Raw genomic sequence first — 12,865 nt, forward strand, 5'->3', positions numbered from 1 at the left:
TACCTATGCAACAATCTTACATGTTCTCCACATGTACCCCAAAACCTAAAATGCAATTATATATATATATATATATATATATATATATATATATATATATGTTACTCATTGAATTATTATTTTAATTAATTTAGTCCACAGTGAACCCTCTACAGACTAAAGGAGATAATGTATAGGAAAGTTGTTTGATGTACTGTGTGTTCTGTAAAGAGATGGTGTCATATATCCTCTCTATATTAGTTGGCAGTGTAAATGCATATTATGTAGCTGTTAAAGCCACTCATTCTCTCTCACTGCTATCTGAATTGTGTGGGGAACCGAGTACCCAGTGAAAACTTAGGACACCTAGGATTTAAGCTACTATCATCTGGGTAACTTGGGACAAGAAACTTCAATTTCAGATCCTGTGTAAAATAAGAACTATAACCAGCAGAAATGCAACTAAAAAAGAAAACTTCAGGCCAATATCCATGATAAACATTGATGCAAAAATCCTCAATAAAATGCTGGCAAACTGAATCCAACAGCACATCAAAAAGCTTATCCATCACGATCAAGTTGGCTTCATCCCAGGGACACAAGGCTGGTTCAACATCCACAAATTTATAAACGTAATCCATCACATGAACAGAACCAAAGAAAAACCACATGATTATCTCAATAGATGTAGAGAAGGCCTTCAACAAAATTCAACAGCCCTTTATGCTAAAAACTCTCAATAAACGAGGTATCAGTGGATCATATTTCAAAATAATAAGAGCTATTTGTGACAAACCCATAGCCAATAGCATACTATTGGGCAAAAATTGGAAGCATTCCCTCTGAAAACTGGCACAACACAAGGATGTCCTCTTTCACCAATCCTATTCAACATAGTATTGGAAGTTCTGGCCAGGGCCATGAGGCAAGAGAAAGAAATAAAGGGTATTCGAATGGGAAGAGAGGACATCTAATTGGCTCTGTTTGCAGATAACATGAGTGTATATTTAGAAAACGCCATCGTCTCAGCCCAAAATCTCCTTAAGCTGATAAGCACCTTCAGCAAAGTCTCACGATACATAATCAATGTGCAAAAATGACAAGCATTTCTACAAACCAATAATATACAGAGAGCAAAATCATGAGCAAACTCCCATTCAGAATTGCTACAAAGAGAATAAAATACCTAGGAATCAAATAACAAGGGACGTGAAAGACCTCTTCAAGGAGAACTGCAAACCACTGCTCAAGGAAATCAGAGAAGACACAAATAGGTGGAAAAACATTCCTTGCTCATGGTTAGGAAGAATCAGTATCGTGAAAATGGCCATACTGTCCAAAGTAATTTACAGATTCAATGCTATCCTCATCAAGCTACCAATGACTTTCTGCACAGAATTGGAAAAAAACACCTTAAAGTTCATATGAAACCAAAAAAGAGCCCACATAGCCAAGACAATCCTAAGTAAAAAGAACAAAGCTGGAGGCATCATGCTACCTGACTTCAAACTACTGATTACAAGTCTACTGTAATCAAAACAGCATGGTACTGGTACCAAAACAGAGGTCTCGGAACACCACACAACTACAACCATCTGATCTTTGACAAACCTGACAAAACCAAGCAATGGGGAAAGGACTCCCTATTTAATAAATGGTATTGGAAAAACTAGCTAGCCATATGCAGAAAACTGACAGTGGACCTCTTTCTTACACCTAAGTGAACTCCAGATGGATTAAAGATTTAAACATAAGACCTAACACCATAAAAACCCTAGAAGAAAACCTAGGCAATACAATTGAGGATATAGGTATGGGCAAGGACTTCATGACTAAAACACCAAAAGCAATGGCAACAAAAGCCAAAATAGAAAAATGGGATCTAATTAAACTCAAGAGCTTCTGCACAGCAAAAGAAACTATCATTAGAGTGAACTGGCAACAAACAGAATGGAAACAAATTTTTGCAATCTACCCATCTGACAAAGGGCTAATATCCAGAATCTACAAAGAACTTAAACAAATGTACAAGGAAAAAACAACCCCATCAAAAAGTGGGCAAAGAATTATGAACAGATGCTTTTCAAAAGAAGACATTTATGCAGCCAACAAAAATTTGAAAAAAACCTCATCATCACTGGTCATTAGAGAAATGCAAATCAAAACCACATTGAGATACCGTCTCATGCCAGTTAGAATGGTGATCATTAAAAAATCAAGAGACAACAGATGCTGGAGAGGATGTGGAGAAATAGGAAGGCTTTTACACTGTTGGTGGAGTGTAAATTAATCAAACCATTGTGGAAGACAGTGTGGCAATTCCTCAAGGATCTAGAACCAGAAATGCCATTTGACCCAGCAATCCCTTTACTGGGTATATGCCCAAAGGATTATAAATCATTCTAAGGAGACATGCACATGTATGTTTATTGCAGCACTGTTCACAATAGCAAAGACTTGGAACCAACCCAAATGCCCATCAATGATAGAATGGATAAAGAAAATGTTGCACATATACACCGTGGAATACTATGCAGCCATAAAAACAGATGAGTTCATATCCTTTGCAAGGACATGAATGAAGCTGGAAACCATAATTCTCAGCAAACTGATACAAGAACAGAAAACCAAACACTGCATGTTCTCACTCATAAGTTGTTATTAAACAATGAGAACACATGGACTCAGGGAGGGGAATATCACACATCGGAGCCTCTGGGATGGGGGTTAAGGGAGGAATTGCAGGGCGTGGGTTATTGGGGAGGGCTATCATTAGGAGAAATACCTAATGTAGATGACAGGGCAATAGATGCAGCAAACCACCACCATGGCACTTGTATACCTATGTAAACTGCACAATCTGCACATGTACCCCAGAACTTAAAGTATAATAAATTTTTAAAAAGAGAACTAGACTTTCTCTAAAATACTTTCATCTCTAAAAATTCAATGGTTCTGTGATCCTCCTGTAATGGTTCCCATACATCTTGATTTAGCACTCAAGTGTTTATTTAGGGAGTTTTAAATATTCATTTAACAGTGACAGGTTGATGATCACTGAAAATGCGATTATGGCCAGGCGCAGTGGCTCATGCCTGTAATCCCAGCACTTCGGGAGGCCGAGCAGGTGGATCACTTGGGGTCAGGAGTTTGAGACCAGTCTGGCCAACATGGCAAGCTCATGTGCTGAATAGCATATATTGTGTTCTGATATCTTTGTGGTTAGTTGAAAACAATCAACAATTGATTAACATAAGGGGGAAAAAAGGTAAAATGGCTGAGTAAGCATTAGACTATAAATCTAAAGACAGAGTTCAAGGCCTCTTTTTACCCGTCTTTACAAAAAATACAAAAATTAGCCAGGTGTGCTGGTACATGCCACTTGGGTGGCTGAGGCACAAGAATCGCTTGAACCCAGGAGGCAGATGTTGCAGTGAGCTGAGCTCATGCCACTGCATTCTAGCCTGGCCAACAGAGCGAGATTCTGTCTTTAAAAAATAAAAATTAAAAATTAATTAAGAAAATACTATCTCAACATAATATGAGCTGCCATGTATTTTCTAAAGGCATTTCACAGCCACTTAAAAATCAGATTACATTTCTTCTGACAATTCTATTTCATTTTTACTTTTGTTTCTGCCTGAAGTTGCTGTGCATTATTTTGACTTTACAAATTCAATACGGTGACTATTACAATACCAAATAAGCTAATATTTCAAATATATAATATTAAACATATAGATTTCTTTCATAATTGACAATGTATAGTTATAAAAATATTTAGGTTTAAAAATTTTCTCTAATTACTATTGAAAGAATAAAATGATCTTCATATTCCCATATTACAAGCAGTCTAAAATTAAAACTTCTTTTTTTGTAAGGTGGGCTTGTCACCAAAAGAGTATAATTCACCATCTTCCAGACCAGAATATATAAAATTCAAACAAAAATTTCAGGTGAGTCCTGAATTATTCTATCCCAATATCATTATAATTAGTTAGTAGGTTTCTTCAATACTTTATGTAATTCAGTAATTCTAAAAAGCTACTCATTAGGAACGTGGCTATCTTAAAAAATACACATTCCCAGGTCCACCTCTGACATACTGAATCTCAGCCTGGAAACAGAACCTGGGAATTTGTATTTCTCAAAACAGAAAATAAAAACTGGCTGGGCGCAGTGGCTCAAGCCTGTAATCCCAGCACTTTGGGAGGCCGAGGCGGGCGGATCACAAGGTCAAGAGATCGAGACCATCCTGGTCAACATGGTGAAACCCCGTCTCTACTAAAAATACAAAAAATTAGCTGGGCATGGTGGTGCATGCCTGTAATCCTGGCTACTCAGGAGGCTGAGGCAGGAGAATTGCCTGAACACAAGAGGTGGAGGTTGCGGTGAGCTGAGATCGCGCCATTGCACTCCAGCCTGGGTAACAAGAGTGAAACTCCATCTCAAAAAAAAAAAAAAAAAAAGAAAGAAAGAAAGAAAAACTAAGGGGATTCTTAACTTGTCATCTGGGTATCCACTAGAATTTGAAAACCAGTTATAATAAGTTGCATCCATTACAATTAATTTTAAACTATTAAGTTGAAATAAAATAAGACAAATACTAGGCTGATTATTTCACATTTTGCTTTTTTAGTTAGATAACACAGAAGTATGAACAAAGAGTTTCATTAAGACTTTTTATTTTGAAGGCTGTTTCAATGATAGAAGAGCCTGATCCCAGAGCTAAAAGATGGCTTATGAATATTACACTGAGATTTTACTATAATCCTGAGTTTTCTATATGGTTCTCCCTTATCCATTTCTGAGGCATTATACAGTATGCATCAAAAGCAAGATTTAATTGTGATATGTTAAGGACTGGATGGAGCTCATTATCATTGTTGAAATTCTCAGACTTAAAGGCAGATGATATATGCCCCCAAGTCAGTTTTTGAGAATATTTATGATATTTTTCATGGGTTTCATTTCAGTACTTTTCACTACTTGCCTGAATTTTTAAAAATATTTCCCACATTGCTGCGAAAGTAGTAAATATTTAGGTAAATGAGACTTGGATCCTGAGGTTAGCCACTGTCTAAGGAAATAAAGCTAACACTAGAAATTGAGTTGTTGAAAATAAACTATTTATGGATGGCTTTTTAAGTATTTAAAAATATTCCAAGTAGCAAAAAGCACTTGGACACAAAATAGTGTCAGAATTAAGAATTTGAATGTTTTTCATTAAAATTTTGTTTTTTATTTCAATTTCAAATATTTTTAAATAATTAAAGTTGGTTTTCTCCTTTTTGGAGGGTAGGAGAGTAAATAGATACATTGACAGATTGCTCAAAGAAAATTAACTAGAAAATGTATTATAAATTCAAAATCATTGCCACTGAATGTCTTATCTTTTTTTTAATATTGCAGTTTCAGAAATTCAGCAAGAAGTATTTTGAACATTTTCTAAGGAATATAGAAAAAGAAATGTCAGTCAGAAAAAGAAAAGATCGAGATATATGCAAATGTAGAAACATGTTAAGTACAGAGGTTATAGAGCATGAAGACCAGGATCCACCTTATCCAGCACAATCAAAAACTGCAGAACCTGCTAATAGAACCTGGGCCCATGATCCTAATATCTTCCCAACAAAGACGTTAGACACTGAAAACAAGTTAGTCCATGACCCTACTATCAACACAATAAAGGGTTTAGATACAAAGAATAGGTTAAAAGAAAATCTACCAAATGCATCTTTACAAAGCTTCAAAGGAGAATCATCAAGGACTGGAAGTGTACATGCAAATACATGTCGCCTCTCGAAGTCTTTAAATTTTACCCCCCATATAGAATATTTAAAACAATCAATGCAACTCAAGGCAATTTTAAGTAAAAATCTGCAAGACCTTTCAGACAAATTATTTTCTAAACCAGAAGTCAGTATGAACACTGAAGCAAGAGAGAAAAGTAGTTCTCCACTCCTAAGCATTCACAATAAATCATCAAGTAGTATGGAAGACAAAGTATTGGGAAAAAACAAAGATTTAAACAACTGGCTTTCAGAAAAAGACATTTTAAATTCAAAGGCTACTTTAAGTCAGATAATTAAAAATATTCCTGCAGATTCATTTTCAGAAGGCAGTCAAATAATTGAAAATATTCCTGCAGATTTGCCTACAGAAGGTGGTCAAGTAATTAAAAACATTCCTGAATATTCACTTTCAGAAGGTGGTCAAATAATTAAAAATATTCCTGCAGATTCATTTTCAAAAGGTAGACCAGGAAAATCTGCAGAGGTAGAAGAATATGTCTCTAAAAAACACTTTGAAGCTGATGTGAGAGATTTTCCAATTAAAAAAAAGAGTAGTATCAAAAAGAAACATTTAATAAATGAAGTATCTAGCTCCAAATCAAGTTTCAGTGGCGTTGCACATGACTACATTATGAGGCAAATATTCACTGCACCAATATTCTCAGAATTAGAGATAGAAGTGAAAGAGCCAAGTGAAACACCTATGAACTTGGAAAATCAATTACCTACACCTTGGAAGAGAAGTTTATCATCAAGTATTCTATTTCATGAAGAAAATGCTGATGAAATAGAATTCCCACAGCCCAGATCTGTTATAAGTCAGATAATACAAGCATTTCCTATAGATGCACTTTTAGAATCTGGGATTATCAAAGTGATAGAATTAGATAAAGAACGCCATAAGAGTTCTTTGCTGGGTATGAGGATCGCTTCTCCTAAAGGAAAGCTGAAGGAGTCCCAAAAGTATTTTTCAGAAATCAGAAGCGATACAGAACCTCTTTCAGAGCAGAATATATCCATCATTCCCAAAGACACTACTTCTGTTCGTACACCTAAATTTATACAGGAAGGCCAAAATATGTTTCCACAAGATTCAAGTTATTATTCAATAGCAAATAAAGAATCAGATGTGCCAAGAAATGGTCAGAGGCTTGGTAAAGACGAAAATGATCTCCATTCTACTCTAGAAAGTTTAACTAGCTCATTAATGGATAAACTTAGTGAATCAGATGCGATAATGTTAAAATCCTTTTATAAAAACATCTTCAATATTTTTTTCAAATATATTCAATCTGAAAGAAGAGGACAACCAGAAAAAGAATTAGAAAGACTAATTCAGCCTTTTACAGGTGACACAGAACACCTTGAAAAAATCCAAGATAATTTTGAAAAAGCAGACAAATTAGACAGAAAACGTATTTTGAGTCCAAAGCTGCGTGTGTTTCTAGAAGAACTCTCAGAGTCAGAAATAAAAAATTTAAAATTTGAATTAAGTAAACAAATCCAGCATTACCTTGTAGAAAGACTTTCAGAATCAGGACATATCACCAAGGAGGACTTACCAAAAATCTATCAAAATCTCTATCTGATGAATGAGAAAGCAGACTGGAAAGGGCCAAACATTTTTCAGGGGAAATATTCTGAAGCTGTGAAAGAAATCATGTCTTTTGTCAACAATTTCAATCATCATTTCATAGACAGACATTTGGAAATAAAGCTAAAATCTTTTTTAAATAAGATTCTTCAAAACTATTTCCTAAAAACCATTTCAGAAAGCAGTTTATTTAATGATACAGAATCTGAGACTATATACCCAAACATATCTTCTCTAAGTACTAAAAGTGCCTCAATATCTTTTCACGAACTAGAACAAGATATTTCAAAGGGGAGTTTCGGTAGAAGGTTCGAAATAAATATGAAATATCCTTTAAGTAAATCTCTACAAAACTATCTGACAGCTTTATCAGAAAATGAATTATTAAATCTAAAAGCTGATTTAAGCAAACACCTCCAGAGACTTTTTATGGAAAAACTTTCAAAATCAGGACTAGTGACAAAAAGGCAATTAGAGGGGATCAGCCAGCATATAAATTTGCTTAATTCTAGTTCTACACCATTAAAATATATAAAGACACATTTACCTTTTAGATATGACCATCATTTTATGGAGAAGCATTCAGGAAAGCAAAATAAATATTCAAGCATTGTTCAACAAACCTCTTTACAAACGGTTTCTGAGGATAAACTTACAGAAATAGAATTGAGTGGAGAGAAACAAAATAAATATTTTCCCTTACAGAATTTAAAAGAAAATTCCCCTTTAATTAGGGAATGGAAAAGTTATTACCCTAAAGCAGCAGCTAAAACACCAAGTTTAATAAAAGTACAAGCTTCTTCCAATAAAAATATCCAGGCAAGTCCATTAAATAAGTCATCAGAAATACTTACAGATATAGTACTTAAGAAACTAAGGAAAGAACATGGTTTCATGCAGCTTCCTCAAGCAGAAAATTCTGTTCATAAAACAGAGATTCAAGACCCATATAGTTGGGGTAGTAAATCAAAAATAATGCAATCAAAAGCTTGGTGTGAAAGGACACTGAAAATGAAGTCCCTTGATAGAAAGGAGTATATAAACATCTGTAAATGGACTGTTCAGGAAAAACCTGAAGCAGTATTAACATCGTATCAAAGAATTCCTAACAGCAGAATGCCAAGGGAAGATAACTACTTAAACAGACTCACTTTCCCTTCCTCGCAAACTAGCACCTTAACTCATTTCAATTCAGAGAATGGGGAAAAATTAGAAGACCAGTATTGTCAGAGGTTGAAAGGAGATAATAACAATAATAAAAAACACATAGTAACATTTGCACAATACGAAAAAGAAATACAAACTCTTTATATAAAACCAGATGAAATTTGCAGTGAAAAATGTGCCAAGTTCCCTGAAATACAGTCATCCCAATATAAAGTTGTAGAAGATGAGAAAAACTCAAAACCATCCTTCTTCCCAGAATTATTTAAGAGAGAAGATCTAAAACCCAACGTCCAAAAAGAAAGAGACTGTGTCGCCAAACCAAAAAAGTCATTTAACAAGATAGTCAAGATATTACCAACCACACTGCCCGCCACAAAAATTCATCTAAAGAAGTCTGTTCCAAGGACACGGCTTCACTGGACTGCAAGAACCACTATACATGTAATAATGTTTTTTAAAGTCTTCTACTTCTGTATTTGGCAAAGTTCTAGAAATAATTTACTTTAGGGTGTATATATCTGCATCCAAGTGTGTGTATTCCCTTAATTACCCCCAACACATAGAGACCTCCAATTTAAAAATTCCTCTGAAATTTAAATATCACCTCACCTGATACAAAATACAATCAAAATCTGGGGGACTGTTAACACACCTACTACCTTTTTATGAAACACATGGTGGCACCCCCCACCCTCCACTGTCTGGGACATGAATTAGAAAAAGGTGCTCTCTCCTCCTCTGGGCATATTCTCCCAGCTGACACCCAAGAGCCAGATCACGCAGCCCTGATTGTGGAAAACTGGCTAGATTTTAGCCCTTACAAAAATTAGTACAACCATTGGCTGTGGCCAGATACTGTGGAAACATAGCTGAGATTTTCTTTTCATAGAGATATAACTACAACTATTAGTTTTTTTTTTTCCACATAGCTGAATTATCTTTGTTTCAGTTAAATAAATATGAAGCTCCTATATGCCAGTTATCTGGCTAAAAATTAGGGATATGCAAAATTTACAATCCATTGGGTTATGAATTGCAAAAATTTACCTTGTAGTCTTTTTTCACCACCATGCTACATCATGTGCTGAGAAACTTAAGAATTCAAATATATTTTTAATACTAACATAAAACAATTAGGAGGCCAGGCATAGAGTGGCTCACACCTATAATCCCAGCACTTTGGGAGGGTAAGGCGAGTGGATCACTTGAGGCCAGGAGTTCAAGACAAGCCCGGCCAACACGGTGAAACTGTCTCTACTAAAAGTACAAAAATTAGCTGTGTGTGGTGGTGCACATCTATAATCCCCACTACTTGAGAGGCTGAGGCAAGAGAATTGCTTGAACCCAGGAGGCGGATGTTGCAGTGATCCAAGATCATACCACTGTACTCCAGTCTGGGCAGAAGAGCAAAATGACTCTTAAAAAAAAAAAAATAGGGAAGCAAATCTGTGACTAGATTTTATACAAATTATTCTAAAGCAAATTTAAAATCTAGGAATGGAAGAGATTTTTAATTTTCTGAATCACTGGTCTTCCCTATTAGTATACATAACAGGCATGACCCATAATTGGAAAAACTCCTAAGTAAATATAAGTAAAACTCATATTAAATTGATACTTTGATTTGCATAATTCTACTTTGAGAAAATCTTATTTCTGCATAGTTGCTTTGAATTTATTTTCCACAGTAAAGCAAACTATTAGCTTTATAGGAGGGTAAATATTACATAGCTATATATTATATGCACTATTATACAGCTAAATATTAACTATATAGTGGCAGGGTATAAATGTCAGCTTACACTCTCAATTTTGGATTTTTCTATCTAAATTCAGAAATAGTATTGAGAAGGGTGAGTGTGTGTGTGTATATATACATACATTTATCTACATACTTGGGGAAAAAAGGCAAAGATGGGTTCATAGTTTTTGGAGAGGATTTCCTGAATTTAGACAAATGGAATCTTTAATACAACTTTTCAAGCAAAATAAGAAATTGTGTTTATGTTAAATGATATAAGATCTCGGAAGCCTTGTCCTAAGAGCAGGCAAGGGAGATAGAGTTACTTTTATTTCTCAGTTAAACCAGCTGTTTCTAAACTTTCTAGTAAAGTTGACAATAGATAATTAACTGGTAAGAGGGCATCTCTCAGATGATCAGAACGACTTACTCATCTGATTTTCTAAAATCCAGGAATCTCCCAAAGAATCAAGACAGAAGAGAGAGAAATTGAGTGGTAGGAGCACCTAGAAAATTGACCAGTGACCTGGGTCTCCATGCCTTTCCACTGAGTCTCCAGTAATCAGTTATATCAGCTGTGAAGCGAAATTATTTATTACTCACTAACATAAATTCTCTAATTGTGGCTTAACTAATTGTCCTATGTACATAAGAGGGAAGAGAAAGAATACTTTCTTGCCTTCTCCAAACTCAGGCAAAAATGTGAAATAGATAGAATTTATCTTTAGATGCCTTGTACATTCCTTTTTGTAAATCTTTTTCTGACTGCCCTAATTCTTTTTAGTCCTGCCCAATGTTCCCTGACCCCCAATTCCATTAATGCATTTCTACCTGTGTTCAAATCAAAGCAACCCATGTTCTTGGTGTGGCTATTTTTGCAAAGTGTTATGGGATGAGCTGCTCAAACTGTTGAGGAAATTGTTTACCCTAATTTGAGGATAACTAATAGATTCATACCTTTTTAGGGTTACTTGTAAATTTTTTAATTATAAAATATATCTTATAGACAATTTAAAAAATTATTTATTATGGTATATATCCTTCCAGCTATTTTACTGAATGTTTTACTTGTTTACTCAGAGTAAGCGTGCAATTTTATTCCTTTTAATGTAAACATTACAACCACATTCTTGGATGTGGCACTCTCTCCCTCTCTCTGTATGTATAAAAGTTAACTAAAAAAGGTTAAAGTTTGGATGATATAAAAAGTAAAATATAAGAGTTCATAATTTATATTTGGGATCAGGGGAGAGAGATTTTGGTGGAGAGAAATCACAAAGTAGTCTGGCCAGCATTGTCTAGAAGTCTGACCCCTGAGGACTGCTGTCATTTTTGGGTTTCCAGCTTCTTATCTAAAATATCTTTTGAAATAACAAATCTTTGTAACAGCAAAATATCTTTAAAGCATGGTTTCTAGCATAGTATCTAATGGGAGGCATCAGGTGTAGGGTCTGAATTTAGAGACTGCCTAAGAAACAGTCATTGTTTTCATTCTTTAACTGTTGCTATTATAAACTTTAGTCTTTGTAAATTTTTTATTTTCTTTTGTCTTTTGACTATCTATGTCAGACGTCCTTGTATATTTAAAACCTACTTTTAAGAAACCTAATTTACCAATCTGATCTTTTATTATTTAGGATTGTTCGGATAAATTCGAGGATTTACATGACATTACCTCATTTACACATCTTAAAAAAGTAAAATCAAGATCAAGGCTTTCAGGAAAAAGCTCAGATGATATCCACAATCATGCAAAAAACTCTGCAAGACCATATACTGCTCCAGAGGTTAACAAGCGACGAGAAAGAGAAGGCTACAATGGAAAGTTTACAAGTCATCAAATGGTTTCATCAGGCTTAGTTAACATAAATGATACATCAGATTACGAAATGCATAAAATGCGGCCAAAAAAAATCAAAAGAGGTTATTGAAAAATGTTCACTCATTTTTGATATTACAAAATGTGTTTAACTCAGAATGATGTGTGAGGCGCAGTCAGAATATCATTTCTCCATTAACAAAATGGTTTGGAGATACTCTTCTTTTGTGTGACAGAAGTCAGCAACCAAATTTCATCTTGTTAGAACCATTTTGTTTTGAATAAAATGAAAACAAACGCATTTGATGTAAATGTGATTTTGTTCATGAACCTTAGGGAACAAACCCAGAAATACATATTCAATTTATATTCATTAACAAAATTTTATTTCTCAGTTTTTCTTACCTTTTCCACTATGTAATGTCACTCTAATTTGTATCTGATTCTCCAACCTTTGTTACATTGCAAATTATCCCTTTCTACCTAGTTTTCAGGTGATTTGCAGTTATCAACGTGTGCAGCCTTTTGTTATGAATATATGCTTCAGGCCAGGTGCCATGGCTCATCACTGCAATACCAGCATTTTGGGAGGCCAAGGCAAGTGGATGGCTTGAGTCCAGGACTTCTAGACCAGCCTGGGCAACATGGTGAAACCCTGTCTCTACAAAAATTACAAACAAACAAACAAACAAACAAAAACAGCTGGGTGTGGTAGCATGCCTGTGATCCCAGCTACTCAAGAGGCTGACGTGGGAGAACCACCTGAGCCT

General features: G+C 34.9%; 1 protein-coding gene across 1 annotated transcript; it reads left to right on the forward strand.

Moving 5' to 3' along the window:
• Positions 1-6,852: 6,852 nt before the first annotated feature.
• Positions 6,853-12,263, forward strand: LOC141584558 (cation channel sperm-associated targeting subunit tau-like). Its single transcript, XM_074399266.1, has 2 exons — positions 6,853-8,976; positions 11,914-12,263. The coding sequence occupies exons 1-2, from the start codon at positions 6,853-6,855 to the stop codon at positions 12,205-12,207; spliced, it is 2,418 nt and encodes an 805-aa protein (XP_074255367.1). The 3' UTR covers positions 12,208-12,263.
• Positions 12,264-12,865: the final 602 nt, after the last annotated feature.

Source organism: Saimiri boliviensis, chromosome 5 (assembly GCF_048565385.1).
Source record: "Saimiri boliviensis isolate mSaiBol1 chromosome 5, mSaiBol1.pri, whole genome shotgun sequence".
NCBI lineage: Eukaryota > Metazoa > Chordata > Mammalia > Primates > Cebidae > Saimiri > Saimiri boliviensis.

Bases quoted from the DNA above. Each gene is read 5' to 3' on its own strand.
- LOC141584558 (XM_074399266.1), top strand. From the start codon at position 6,853: ATGTTTCCACAAGATTCAAGTTATTATTCAATAGCAAATAAAGAATCA. The intron at 8,977-11,913 runs GTAATAATGTTT...TTTATTATTTAG, and splicing joins CTGCAAGAACCACTATACAT to GATTGTTCGGATAAATTCGA.